The sequence below is a fragment of the Conger conger genome, chromosome 15 (genome assembly GCF_963514075.1).
Source record: "Conger conger chromosome 15, fConCon1.1, whole genome shotgun sequence".
Classification (NCBI taxonomy): domain Eukaryota; kingdom Metazoa; phylum Chordata; class Actinopteri; order Anguilliformes; family Congridae; genus Conger; species Conger conger.
Genome location: NC_083774.1, coordinates 28,060,755 through 28,076,382, shown reverse-complemented (window position 1 = coordinate 28,076,382; position 15,628 = coordinate 28,060,755). Strand labels below are relative to the sequence as shown.

The 15,628-nt window shown below is 45.6% G+C and overlaps 1 protein-coding gene across 1 annotated transcript in view; it reads right to left on the bottom strand.

Moving 5' to 3' along the window:
• The window catches only part of LOC133111384 (NT-3 growth factor receptor-like), a 226,899-nt gene that overhangs the window by 177,592 nt on the left and 33,679 nt on the right, over positions 1-15,628 (bottom strand). The window contains exons 4-5 of the mRNA XM_061221694.1: positions 6,525-6,599; positions 920-991 (exon numbers count right to left, since the gene is read on the bottom strand). Of these exons, the coding sequence (XP_061077678.1) occupies positions 920-991; positions 6,525-6,599 (147 nt within the window). The remainder of the gene's footprint in view (positions 1-919; positions 992-6,524; positions 6,600-15,628) is intronic.

The window sequence follows — 15,628 nt, the reverse complement described above, 5'->3', positions numbered from 1 at the left end:
CTATCTGCTCTGATAGAAAGGTGGGCTGTGCAGGTGGGACTGTGGCTAGGTCACGTGCTCCTAGATTTTCATTCAGTGCGATTACTCTGGGAGAACAGAGGGAGGGTTGAGAGGCTGCTATACTACCAGAGCTGACCCCTCTCTCTCTCTCTGCTGTTCTTTTTTTGGGTTTTATGTTTCATTCTTTGTTTTTTGCATTTGTGTGGGGAGGACGGTGGTTGTTCAAACACTCGGTTCTGTGAATAAGAGTTGCTGCTCATATATAGACCTGTTGAGTGGTTGAGTAGGAACAGAGGTTCTCGCTCTCTCATTACATTAAGCATGAACTACAATACAATAACACTCTTTCTTACTCCTCAAATAAAACCGTTGTCATGGCCGGGGCAGAGGTTGCTGTATTTCCAACATGCAGAATTACGCCCGCACACAAACACCTCTACCGACCTACTCGGGAGCAGGAGTGAACAGCATTCACGCTGTGTGATACCACAATGCAGGGAGACCACATGTTTGCCTCACGGGCCAATGGGAAAAGGCCGTCCCAGCTCTCCAGTGGGGTTTGGAGGAGTAGGGGTGTGGAGGAGGAGCAGTGTGGAGGAGGAGCAGAGTGGAGGAGTAGGGGTTTGGAGGAGGGAGCAGTGTGGAGGAGTAGTGGTTTAGAGGAGGGAGCAGTGTGGAGGCGTAGTGGTTTGGAGGAGTAGCAGTGTGGAGGAGGAGCAGTGTGGAGGAGTAGTGGTTTGGAGGAGGGAGCAGTGCGGAGGAGTAGTGGTTTGGAGGAGGAGCAGTGTGGAGGAGGAGCAGTGTGGAGGAGTAGTGGTTTGGAGGAGGGAGCAGTATGGAGGAGTAGTGGTTTGGAGGAGTAGCAGTGTGGAGGAGGGCGGTGTGGAGGAGGGCGGGCGCTCGTGGGCTTGAGACTCACATGTAGCGCAGGTGTGGGTTCTGGGAGAAAGCTCGCGCCTGGATCTGCCGCAGGTTGGAGTTCATGATTGTTCTGAAAATCCAAAACACAAATTCAGTACACACACTCATGTATACACATTCAGCTGTAGTACACACACCTTGAACATGCATTCAGCTAGAGTACACACACTCATCTATACATACACACACTCATATACACATACCCAGGTAGAGCAGGTATAGCACACACACTCATGTACACATACTGAGGTACAGCACACACACTCACGTACACATGCCCAGGTATAGCACACACACTCATGTACACATACTCAGGTATAGTACACACACTCACGTACACATGCCCAGGTATAGCACACACACTCATGTACACATACCCAGGTACAGCACGCACACCCATGTACACACCTACATACAGTATAGCACACACACTCATGAACACAGTCATGTAAACACACCCAGGTATAACACACACACACCCACCTATAGCACAGACCAGACGCAGTTACAGCAGACGCTGGGTAAACACACACACACACCCACACTTGCCACAAACCACGCTCAGAGTTGGGATAAGGGCCCTGTTCCTTTAAAGGTCCCGTATTGCGGAAAATTACATCTCCCTTGCTAAATGGATTACAAAGAACTGTGAAAATATCAAAACACACAGTCCCCAAATAAATACACACAATCTGTATGATGAGAATGTGCGACTGAACGATCAGTGTGGACGTCTGTGAAGTTATGACATCAGCACGATACGCTCGCTTGCCTCAGCACAGCCCACCTTGTAGTAAGTGGTTGGCACAGACGCCATTCAGTTCATTGTGGAGCTAGCCAGCCAATCAGAACAGGCCAGATCAGGTTCATTGATATTAATGAGCCTTAAAGACACAGTCACTAAAGCTGCCCGCTCATGAGAGGCATGGGAGAATGTAAAACTGGATAGTAACTGTTTTTGGTGCTTAAAACTACACACTTCTTATGTCTTCTTATGGATATCAGGACCTAAATTAAATCACTGGAAAGGTGTCCAATATGGGACCTTTAAAGCAGAGGAGAGGGGAGGGGCAGGAGGGGTAATTTAGCCTGAAGGCTCATTTATGCTCAACGTTTGATACGAATACGGATACGGACGGACCCTTTTGTCCGTATTTGTGCACGTTTTCTGAAAGCTGACGGATATGGATGAACGTTTGAAATGGACTTCAATCCATTTTCATATGTAAAGGGAGTATAAACGAGCCTTTATTCCCCTGATAGCCTTTATGTGCTCTAATGAGGCACAAATCACTCATCAGGGGCACGGCTTGCGTCTCAGGCCCACACCTCACAGACAGGGAGCACACTCCACGCACAGCACTCACCTAGTGTCATCAATCTGATCTAATGCAGTGCAGGCTGTTACAGAGATCGGGTTCTGACCCAATGCAGTGCCGGCTGTTAAAGAGATCGGGTTCTGACCCAATGCAGTGCCGGCTGTTACATAGATCGGGTTCTGACCAAACGTAGTGCAGGTTGTTACAGAGATCGGGTTCTGACCCAATGCAGTGCCGGCTGTTAAAGAGATCGGGTTCTGACCCAATGCAGTGCCGGCTGTTACATAGATCGGGTTCTGACCAAACGTAGTGCAGGTTGTTACAGAGATCGGGTTCTGACCCAATGCAGTGCAGGCTGTTAAAGAGATCGGGTTCTGACCCAATGCAGTGCCGGCTGTTACACAGATCGGGTTCTGACCAAACGTAGTGCAGGTTGTTACAGAGATCGGGTTCTGATCTAATGAAGTGCAGGCTGTTAAAGAGATCAGGTTCGGAGCCAATGCAGTGCAGGCTGTTAAAGAGATCGGGTTCTGACCCAATGCAGTGCCGGCTGTTACATAGATCGGGTTCTGACCAAACGTAGTGCAGGTTGTTACAGAGATCGGGTTCTGACCCAATGCAGTGCCGGCTGTTAAAGAGATCGGGTTCTGACCCAATGCAGTGCCGGCTGTTACATAGATCGGGTTCTGACCAAACGTAGTGCAGGTTGTTACAGAGATCGGGTTCTGACCCAATGCAGTGCCGGCTGTTAAAGAGATCGGGTTCTGACCCAATGCAGTGCCGGCTGTTACATAGATCGGGTTCTGACCAAACGTAGTGCAGGTTGTTACAGAGATCGGGTTCTGACCCAATGCAGTGCCGGCTGTTAAAGAGATCGGGTTCTGACCCAATGCAGTGCCGGCTGTTACATAGATCGGGTTCTGACCAAACGTAGTGCAGGTTGTTACAGAGATCGGGTTCTGACCCAATGCAGTGCAGGCTGTTAAAGAGATCGGGTTCTGACCCAATGCAGTGCCGGCTGTTACACAGATCGGGTTCTGACCAAACGTAGTGCAGGTTGTTACAGAGATCGGGTTCTGATCTAATGAAGTGCAGGCTGTTAAAGAGATCAGGTTCGGAGCCAATGCAGTGCAGGCTGTTAAAGAGATCGGGTTCTGACCCAATGCAGTGCCGGCTGTTACATAGATCGGGTTCTGACCAAATGTAGTGCAGGCTGTTAAAGAGATCGGGTTCTGACCCAGTGCAGTGCCGGCTGTTACATAGATCGGGTTCTGACCAAACGTAGTGCAGGTTGTTACAGAGATCAGGTTCCAGATAATGTATTTAATGGGTAGGGATCCGTGGGTGTTTGGGGGATGGGGGAGGTGTCAGTACAGAAGGGGGAAATTACATGGTTATTATTAATATGCAGATATTATCAGAACATTCTCTGTTTCCCCTTTTCCTGAGTAGCCAAGATCTTTAGCAGTAAATGTAGTTTTATCTGTTAAATAATTCAAGTCTTTTTTCTTACAGGCGCAGAGAAAGAGATATTACTTTGGACAAGACTCTGCTGAGCGGGGTGTGAATGAGCCCCCCTTGCCATCAAAAGCTTAAAGCCAAGCTGAAATAAAATCCTCAATTTAGTAAATTATTCATAACCATGTTGAAAGTATATATTAAAAAACAATTTGAAAATGATAAATGATCACAGTTTTTCCATCCACTTCCTGGAAAACAAGATTTTACAAGACTTTACGTCATTACACTACATTACATTACATGATATTTGGCAGATGCTCTTATCCACAGCGACGTACAGTTGATTAGACTAAGCAGGAGACAAGCCCCCCCTGGAGCAATGCAGGGTTAAGGGCCTTGCTCAAGGGCCCAGCGGCTGTGCGGATCTTATTGTGGCTACACCGGGATTGGAACCACTGACCTTGCATGTCCCAGTCATTTACCGTAACCACTACGCTACAGGCCGCCCCATCGCCCCATCGTGTACTTTAGGTCATCGCATACCAGTGCGTTGTTCAAATGTCTGTCAATGTTCCATTCCCCTCCAATCAAAATCCTTTTCTCACAGCGGCACGCCTCCTCATTTGATGCAGAGACCCTTCAAATATTCCCCCGGAAGATCCATTTCACTCATCTATACGTCATATCACAGAAACTAACTTCAGTTTCAACTTGTCTCTAAGGAATACACACTTCAGCAGCATTTAAGTGGTAAATACTCCAATGTTTTAGAAGTATTTCGCCATATTAAACTGTAATCACAGAAGTGTGTTGTGTGATGGAGACCTTGCCATGTGGCAGAGACCCATAAACGTGAGCGGGGGTTTGGTGATAAGTAACGAATCATCAAACAAAAAGTAAAACCAACACAGGCCACAAAAAAAGCTCTCGGGGGTCTGGTGGTTTCCAGAGGTTTTCGGAAATTAGCACGTTAGCATGGTCGGCTGCTTGATGCCGGGCCCCAGCGGTCGCCGAAGGCTCTGCAGTGAAGCAGGGACAGTCCAGGTGTGACCGGTGAAACCAATGCTACAGGAAATGCTAATGTGGAGAGGGTAATCCAGAAGCTTCTCTGATGAGAAGGGGCAATGCCAGCACTGACACTTTTTTTGGGAAGGGGCGGGGGTTTGGTGGAGAAAGCTGTAGGACAGGGAGAATCTAGAGCAGCATTTTAAGAGACTTTTGGTAATTAAATTTGCCTGCTGCTTTTCGGCAAATTATTCAATCTGTGTCAAAGCAGGACTGAGGGGCCCAACAGGACAGGTTCTTTCGATGGAAGACAATTATTTCAGGTAAACCTGAACATGACCTACACAATCACACCCACACCCAAACCTACACCTGCACTCACAACATCAGCTATACCTCCACACTCACTTACACCACTACCTACACCCAAATCTACACAACAGACATTGCCTGCAGCACCTCCATTCACAACAACAAGCAAGACCATCTCTTCCACAGTGATCTACACCCACACAACCAACATCACCAGTGACAATTTCACTCTCACCTACACCCACGCAACCAACATCACCAGCATTACCTCCACCCACAATGACAATTAGCACCATTACCCCCACACTTCCACTTAGACCTACACCATGCTCACCGTCATCACCTCCAGCTACATATTCAGCACCACCTACACCCACATAGCCAAACTGCGCTCACATCCACACAGCCAGCATCAACAGCATCAACTACACCCACACCATACCCACTATACTCACACCACCTTCATTACCACAATCACCTCCACCCACATCCACGACACCACCGACACTCACACATATATAATAAACATCACCCACATCCACGACACCACCGACACTCACACATATATAATAAACATCACCCACATCCACGACACCACCGACACTCACACATATATAATAAACATCACCCACATCCACGACACCACCGACACTCACACATATATAATAAACATCACCCACATCCACGACACCACCGACACTCACACATATATAATAAACATCACCCACATCCACGACACCACCGACACTCACACATATATAATAAACATCACCCACATCCACGACACCACCGACACTCACACATATATAATAAACATCACCCACATCCACGACACCACCGACACTCACACATATATAATAAACATCACCCACGACACCACCGACACTCACACATATATAATAAACATCGCCCACGACACCACCGACACTCACACAAATATCATAAACATCGCCCACACCCACGACAGCACCTACACTCACACATATAGGTGTAGCACAGCATACACCCAAGCATACACTATAACCCACGCCGATGGCATGAACCGCACCATCACTTCCTCTCACATATTCAGGAGGAACACAGGCTACACCACAATCAACACTATAATCTATAACATATGTCAACGTAGGATATTTTTCCAGTATTCTCTTGTGCGTACTTGTATGTATGTATGTATGTATGTACATGGAAGCAGGTGTATGTGTGTATATATGTATATGGGTATGCAAATGTTTATATATGTTTTTATGTGGACCCCCAGGAAGAGTAGTTGTTGCCTTGGCAGCAACTAATGGGGATCCAAATAAATAAAAAACAATAACCCACACTCTCACCTACACCCACAAGATAACCTACACCATCACTTTAAACTATGAGGAGCACATTTCCAGAATACACTTTAGCAGAGCCTAGAGATAATCAGCATAAAATTATTCTGCATTAGGCGCAAGCTCTCCTGTAGTATGGTGGGATAGGAAAACGCCGGCAAAGCCGGACAGCACTTACAGCCTCTGCAGTCCGGTGTACAGCTCCATATCCACGTCTTTCAACGTCTGTAACCCCGTCCAGTTCTCTATGTGTCTGAAACGAGAGGCAAACAGAGGAGAGAACGTCAGCAGGCAATGTGATAATAACACAGAATCATCACCACCGTCACCATCACTTTCTACTTTTGGAACAACTCGACATCGACATTTTCGCAAGTACACGTCAATTACACGGCGGAATGAACAGCGCTGACAAATTCTGACGTAAAACCAGAAAAAAGCCACTTTAAAATTGAAATACTATAACAATATAAACTCTGCAAGAGTACTAGATGTCAAAGTAATAAATTGCAATCGGTGATATAGAAAAGGTTCTTATTATTACACATTGGCATTAGGCCTTGTAATTAATGTTCTCACAGCTGCTAGGTGTAATATTGCTGTGCACTAAAATGTATATGTCTATACAATGGGATGAATGTTGTAACCAAGTGAATTTCAACTGAATCACAGATTTCACCTAGTCCTTTAAGATTGCCTTGTTAACTAGCAATTTATTGCACAAATGAAATACAATGAAAAGGTATTTGCATAAGTGCATATTACAAAGCATTTGTCACAGTACAATTTACATCATATCCTTGTCCAACACCTCCAGAGAAGGATAATATTGTACTGCATATTGAAAGTGATATTATAGTTATTGTAGAGCCCCAATTATCCTGGGTACAAAGGAATCTACATATGATTTGAACACGCAGATACAACATATTATGAGATGTATGAGTGCATGAGTGGGAATACGCAGTATGTACTAACTGCCCCACTAGAATATTTTATACAAATTCAAGAGTGAAATATTTGTATTTTAAATCTGTGGTATGGACAGCATGTGATAATATAAAACCTATGCACCACCTTGAAGTGATAATCACCTGAAATATTTTTGCTGCTAGATTTGGGAACAGCAAGGCGTGAGGACTGTATACAGTGACAAAATTTGTCCAACTACTTATGGACCTCAGGTTGTTGCTGAGATTGTTGCTGTGATTTTTTTTTTTTTTTAAACGATACATGAGCACGACACATAGACCAACAATTTTCTAGGGGCAAGCATCAGAAGTTAAATTTCATTATACAATACAATACACTGTTTTATATAACATATGTATGTCAAGGCATATAATTCCTTCACAAATAAAATGTAAATCACGTGCTGAATAAATAAACCAACTGCGTATGAATCACATTTCAGAAATGTGAGTGAGCGTGTGAACATCCGCTACCAGAGGAAAGGGCAGCCCCTTAGAGCTTGTGTGTGTGCGTGGGCAGCAGGACCTTTGAACCTGCAGTCCAACTGACATTGTAATGTATTCATACTAAAAAAAAAAAGTCAATAAAACCAACAGCAGCCAATAGCCCTATGAGGCTACATAAAATTGCTATTTGCGTTGCCCAGTCTTTTAGAGGTCAGCTGGTTGATCAGGTGCCCGTGGGCTGCATGCTAAAATCGCACGTGAAAGGTCTTCCTCTAACTCTGCTCCGTGTGAGTGTAGCTGTAGAAGCAGCTGGTGACACCATATGGGACAGGGTTTGCGCATGAATGCGGCTCTGGTTGCAGGGTTAGGGTGGGACTTGGCTACGTATAGCCCCATATTGGGCACCAAATTTATTTACACAAAAAAGGACAGTAACACACCAGTGACCATTGGCCCACAAGTTAAAAATAGACAGTGAATACAAAACATTCTTTTAAACCAGTGTTGTTACTCAACTCCACATCCTGCAGGCTGCAGTATCTGCAGGTTTTGTTCCAACTGTGCGCTAAACTACCTGGTTTAAAAGAATTTTACCTGCTTGGTTCAGATAATAAGCTAATTAGTGAAATCAGGTGGTGTAGCGCACGGTAGGAGCAAATACCTGCAGACACTGCAGCCCGCAGGAGATGGAGTTGAGTAGCGCTGTTTTAAACATTCAATTCAATAATGATTAATTAAGTAGTACATCAGTGTTTTTCATATGAAAGGACTCTTAATTTGGCATCTGTAGTGCAACAGAGACCAGCAGGAAGGACCCTTAAGAGATTATTTTACCACAGACTTCCAACTTGGATTTGCAAATGTTTTCAAAGTGAAGCGGCAGTGAGCAATCTGTCTATCGTGCTGCCTAAAGGGACTATTATTTTACCACCCTTCCTGTCCCAGAATGCTCTCTGTGCAGACTCTGTCTCCAGCTGATATACTCTATTGCCCAAGAGACTGGTGCATATGTAGACTGAGAACTTGGTTTGCACAACATGTCTGCCATGTACAGGGAAGATGTGGTTGTGTCGTGTGCGGGTGTTTCTACAGTGTGTCAGTAACAGTAGAGGTGTTTCTACAGTGTGTCAGTAACAGTAGAGGTGTTTCTACGGTGTGTCAGTAACAGGAGAGAGGTGTTTCTACAGTGTGTCAGTAACAGTAGAGATGTGTTTCTACAGTGTGTCAGTAACAGTAGAGATGTGTTTCTACAGTGTGTCAGTAACAGTAGAGATGTGTTTCTACAGTGTGTCAGTAACAGTAGAGATGTTTCTACAGTGTGTCAGTAACAGTAGAGGTGTTTCTACAGTGTGTCAGTAACAGTAGAGTGGTGTTTCTACAGTGTGTCAGTAACAGGAGAGAGGTGTTTCTACAGTGCGTCAGTAACAGTAGAGATGTGTTTCTACAATGTGTCAGTAACAGTAGAGAGGTGTTTCTATGGTGTATCAGTAGCAGGAGAGGTGTTTCTACAATGTGCCAGTAACAGTAGAGGTGTTTCTACAGTGTGTCAGTAGCAGGAGAGAGGTGTTTCTACAGTGTGTCAGTAGCAGGAGAGGTGTTCCTACAGTGCGTCAGTAACAGTAGAGATGTGTTTCTATGGTGTGTCAGTAACAGGAGAGAGGTGTTCCTACAGTGTGTCAGTAACAGCAGAGAGGTGTTTCTATGGTGTGTCAGTAACAGTAGAGGTGTTTCTACAGTGTGTCAGTAGCAGGAGAGGTGTTTCTACAGTGTGTCAGTAGCAGGAGAGGTGTTTCTACAGTGTGTCAGTAACAGTAGAGTGGTGTTTCTACAATGTGTCAGTAACAGTAGAGGTGTTTCTACAGTGTGTCAGTAGCAGGAGAGAGGTGTTTCTACAGTGTGTCAGTAGCAGGAGAGGTGTTTCTACAGTGCGTCAGTAACAGTAGAGATGTGTTTCTACAGTGCGTCAGTAACAGGAGAGAGGTGTTTCTACAGTGTGTCAGTAACAGCAGAGAGGTGTTTCTATGGTGTGTCAGTAACAGTAGAGGTGTTTCTACAGTGTGTCAGTAGCAGGAGAGGTGTTTCTACAGTGTGTCAGTAGCAGGAGGTGTTTCTATGGTGTGTCAGTAACAGGAGAGAGGTGTTTCTACAGTGTGTCAGTAACAGCAGAGAGGTGTTTCTACAGTGTGTCAGTAACAGAAGAGAGGTGTTTCTACAGTGTGTCAATAGCAGGAGAGAGGTGTTTCTACAGTGTGTCAGTAGCAGGAGAGGTGTTTCTACAGTGCGTCAGTAGCAGGAGAGGTGTTTCTACAGTGTGTCAGTAGCAGGAGAGAGGTGTTTCTACAGTGTGTCAGTAGCAGGAGAGAGGTGTTTCTACAGTGTGTCAGTAGCAGGAGAGAGGTGTTTCTACAGTGCGTCAGTAGCAGGAGAGAGGTGTTCCTACAGTGCGTCAGTAGCAGGAGAGGTGTCCTACAGTGTGTCAGTAACAGGAGAGAGGTGTTTCTACAGTGCGTCAGTAGCAGGAGAGAGGTGTTCCTACAGTGCGTCAGTAGCAGGAGAGGTGTCCTACAGTGTGTCAGTAACAGGAGAGAGGTGTTTCTACAGTGCGTCAGTAGCAGGAGAGAGGTGTTCCTACAGTGCGTCAGTAGCAGGAGAGGTGTCCTACAGTGCGTCAGTAACAGGAGAGAGGCGTTCCTACAGTGTGTCAGTAACAGGAGAGAGGCGTTCCTACAGTGTGTCAGTAACAGGAGAGAGGCGTTCCTACAGTGTGTCAGTAACAGGAGAGAGGCGTTCCTACAGTGTGTCAGTAACAGGAGAGAGGCGTTCCTACAGTGTGTCAGTAACAGGAGAGAGGTGTTTCTACAGTGTGTCAGTAACAGGAGAGAGGTGTTTCTATAGTGTGTCAGTAACAGGAGAGAGGTGTTTCTACAGTGTGTCAGTCACACCCGATATAGGCCTCAGCTGTCACGGCACAATAAAAGGACACCCAGAGAAAGAATCACCGCGGCGCTCGTATTTCTGCGAAACCTCTTCAAGGTTGAGAAGCGGCCGGAAGATACGCAGCCTTCAACTTTTTCCGACAGGCCTTGGGCAGCAGAGCCGGGAAGATCCCTCAGCCACAGGCAGGCTCGTCAGCACAAGGTCGTGGCCACATCAGGCCTCATCGTCAAGATCAAGGTTATCTGATTAAGAAAGCAATGGTGTGCGAGGGGGGCTGGCTTCAATTGCTTGTTTTTCAATTTGCGCAGACCCCCGCACGCGGTCCCGCCAGTAGCGATACGTCCGATCGATGCCGTTACCCTGTTCGACATCAGAAAGACACGCGGCTCACTTTCCGGGAATCGTCGGACGCGCCGAGGCAATTAGGCGTCTTCGACAGGCAGCTGTCATCTGGCGGTCGGAGTGGTGCGCTGCTGGACAAGGGAGCCAGAAAGCGGAGGCCATCTCGGCTCAAAGCACCGATTGCCGCAAGCTTGGGTAAACAACAACACTGGCCCACCGCCTTTTCCAAGGTGGTCCTCAAACACCAAACTGTAGCTCCAAAGCCCACAGTGATGCAAAAAAACTGTTGCAGCAGCGGGAATTACCCATGATGCCAGCGCTCGCCATTGCAGAGTTGCTGTAGCATGTTGTCAAAGATCTGTGCTGATACACCTTGATGTAGCAGGCTGATGTCAGCATTAGGGCTGATGAATATCTTTTCCTGCCTTTTGAGGCTTTCAGCAAGTGCAAATTATATCACTTAAAACATTTTGTGATCAATGGAATGTACTGCAAGACATTATGAATGTGTGATAAAAAAAAAAAAAAACATATTTCAGTCTCTGAAGGCAGCAATAAATAGTATGCGTGTCTAAATATTGGGAAGTGTCATAAAATCTTATATGGACTTTACTTCAATATTTTTCAATATATTACATTTTCGTAAGGGTGGTTGGCGTGCTGCATTTTGAGCTGTGGCTGATATCAGCTCAGCAGAAGTCTTGGCAAAGAAATTGAGGTTTTAAATTTATAGGTCTCATGTTGAGTTGCCTTAGGCCTGTGACAGCTGAGAGCACTAAGCATTCCTGTGTTGAGTCCTGTACGTGGCTGTTTGGATTTTGGGAATCTGTGCGAGAATATTGAAGGTTACGTGATCACATCGCAAAAAGTAATTTATTTGTATTATTCAACTTAAAATGGTATTTCTATGACTTTTTATCAAAATATGACAAACATATTGCCAATGACTCATTTCAAGATTTGCCAATGGGAAAATGTTTCAGTTGTCAAGCAAACAGAAACTTGAAATAAGCTAATATTTTCTACTTGAGAGAAAACAATAAGACTCATTATGAGACTAAAACACTTGTTGAAACAGACTTTTTTGCAGTGCAGTTCCGTATATCACGTGTTAAGAACACGGATATAGAACTTTCTGAACATTGTGTGTTACATTTTTGAAGGATTGTTTTATTCACCTCTTGTTGACCATCTCATGTTAAATATCAGCCCTAAGTGTAATATCACTGGCTCTGTGCATGACTATACTTGCCCCGTGCTTGAAAACATCAGCTGGAGTGTTTAAGATGTGGCAACAATATTGAAATATCTTTGTCCCTGTGTTAAATATCAACAGCCCTGTCTGTGAACACTGCTAGCCCTATATGTATATTGAAGGCCCAGGTTTATGTGATGTTAAGGGTGTCCTTGATTTCCACTGCCCCCAATCGAATCCAAAGCCATCAGTCACTGCATGGCAGTGCATCCTCAGGATATGAGCCGTAATGGCCGCCTAGTTCATATATAAGCCATAGCAGGTCAGGAAACTGGGCAAACGGCTTCCGGGCATTCATAAATGTGGCCATGATGACTCCCCGAGGTGAGTGCTCGACGAGGGGCTGGAATTAATTTCCATGATGCTGAAGAGATGCCTCATCATCTATTCAGGTGGACAGCTGTCCTGTAGGGAACACGATAATAATAATATTTTTTGCCATCCATGACGGCCCTGCAGTGAAGACGGGAGAACATCTCTCTGACCGTAACCACCCCGTCTCTCTGACCGTAACCACCCCGTCTCTCTGACCGTAACTAGCCTGTCTCTCTGACCGTAACCACCCCGTCTCTCTGACCATAACCACCCCGTCTCTCTGACCGTAACTAGCCCGTCTCTCTGACCATAACCACCCCGTCTCTCTGACCATAACCACCCCGTCTCTCTGACCATAACCACCCCGTCTCTCTGACCGTAACTAGCCCGTCTCTCTGACCATAACCACCCCGTCTCTCTGACCATAACCACCCCGTCTCTCTGACCATAACCACCCCGTCTCTCTGACCGTAACCACCCCGTCTCTCTGACCGTAACCAGCTTGTCTCTGACCATAACCACCCCGTCTCTCTGACCATAATCAGCCCGTCTCTCTGACCGTAACTAGTCCGTCTCTCTGACCGTAACCAGCCTGTCAGTTGGACCGTGACCATCTCGGTTGGTCTTACACGGTTCAGCACTTTGCTACATTCAGCCCCGGCACGGCTACATCCAGCTTAATGGAAGAAAGTTTAATAAAAGAGAGATCAGCTGTAATCCTCCCGAGACTAAGATTCTTTGGCTGCTGGCGCTGCTTTTGTTGTTGTTGTTGCGGTCGTGGTGGATGAAAAGCCAGACATTATTTGGGTCTCGAGGGAGGGCCAGTGTGGGGGGGGAGCGTATGAGGAGGGGGGGGGGGGGGGGGGGGGTGCAGCGCCGCAGGCCAGATGGAGGTACAGGAACGAGGCGCCATGGAAACCCAGGGGACGCCTTTATCATTTATTCAGCCGCTCTTTAACACCGACCCTGGAAATAATTTGGACTTTGGAGAATGGTGCTCTCAGCATTACTATCTAGCTCTCCTGACCACACCTACACACACACACACACACACACACACACCCCCGCCCACGCGCACGCTCGCGCTCGCACATGCACTCGCACTCGCAGTCACACACACGCACGGCACACACACACAGTCTCTTTAAAAATTTTCACTGTGTTACACACACTTTATTTAGAGAGAATAATAATAATAACAAAGATTTTATTCTTGCCCCTCAAGTAGAAGATATTAGCCTGTTTTGCACTTCCAACGACGTGGCCATCGGACCCCCTCCACCCGACCACCTCAGTGACCACAAACTGTCTCACTTCATTGGCGATCTTTTTGTCTTATTCATCAAGAAAGTAATAAAAATGCAATTTTAAGTATAAATACAAGACTAAAATACTTGATTGATTTACTTTTTGTTTTTTTGGAGTGTGTGGAAAAACTTCCATTCCCATGACAGGTGAAGGCACTATTATTTACAAGAGGAAGTTCACTGAGTCTGTGATAATCCATAAACAAAAAAAAACAGAGCCCCTGATAACTCAAAGAGCAGGAGGACACAGTCAAGCGCTCAAAATCGATGGCTCTTCACTTAGCCTGCCCGCTGTACCATGTTCCGCATCGAACCGATTTCTACTGAGACTACCAAACAGGAAGCACACTCTCTTCTTACGCTGTGGTCAGTGTAATTCTTCCTTTCGGTTTGGGAGTGTGGGGCATTGGGAGGGATTAAATACAAGCTCATTTGAACATAAACCAAAAAAGTTTCAACTAATCAGTATTCATTAATATCCTCTGGGCCCACCTCATCCGCGCTGTTACGAGTGTCAACTCGATAGAGGAGACCCGAGGGGCAAATTAATAAAAACCTAAAATGGACTCCATCACTTCACAGTCTAAGGAGCTGAGAATGTGGAATCAGAGCGGTGTATGGAACGAGTCTCTTGTGGTAAAGTGTTACTGTAACTCCATGAACCTCTATGGTTTTGTTTTAATAAAACATGAAAACAAATGATTTGATTGGTTTCCAAGCTTTTAACAGCCTTCTCTGTCTTCCATGAAGAGGAAACAGACTGTTAGACTAACTGACAAATGGGAAGCTTCTCAGGACATGGGGTGGAGTTTCAGTTGACAGAAAAAACATAGCATAATGGAACAGGTCAGCCTAACAATGCTCGCCTTTTCCTACCACTAAAATGTACCTGCTTTAATAATGTACAAATATTGTCCCTCCTCAGTGCCAAACTGCAACAGTCAAACACAAACAAACATTAGGTGTACCTCAACTGATCCAGAGTCAGCTTACTGTACCCACCACTTATAATAAGCCCCTCTCTCTGTGTTACAGGTAGCCGCTGATCCAGAATCAGTGTGTTTGGGGAGGGCATATGGGGATACTGCCATGTCAGGATATTCTCATTCAGAGACCTACTGGGACCAAACTCTGTTTCTCCAGGAAGTGAACAGATTGCCAGCAGCACTTATTCTCCCCCAAAGCACGGCAGCAGCCGCTGAAAACGACACGTGGTGATTTGTGATTTTTTTTTGTCGTCCGTGCTTGCAGAAAAAATATTGTTTAAAATTTCCCTTTAACTTTCATATTTGTCATTTGCACCAGATGAACCTGAAGTATTCTGGCACATCTCATGAGCAGCTCCCTTCTGTCTACACTTTCTGACAACTTATAAATAAGGCTATGTGTAAAGCAATGTTAAGTTCAGATTGTTTTTGTATTTTTTGCGGGGGGGGGATTAAGGAGCCAGCTTTTCAGTGATTAGTTTTACCAACTGATATGAATTTGCACCCTAGTGATACCTATATTTTAGCTTTAAAACATACAAATATTTCCGCTCCTATGCTGATGTTCAATCGCTGCTACATATTTTAAGATTATTATTTACATTTTATGCAGAAAGGCAGGGGGACTATACCCCCACCCCACCAGCTGTGTGAACATACAACCTACTGGGGAGGACCCAGGGAAGCTGGCAGTTTAAACTCTTTAAGGCGTGAGATCCCAA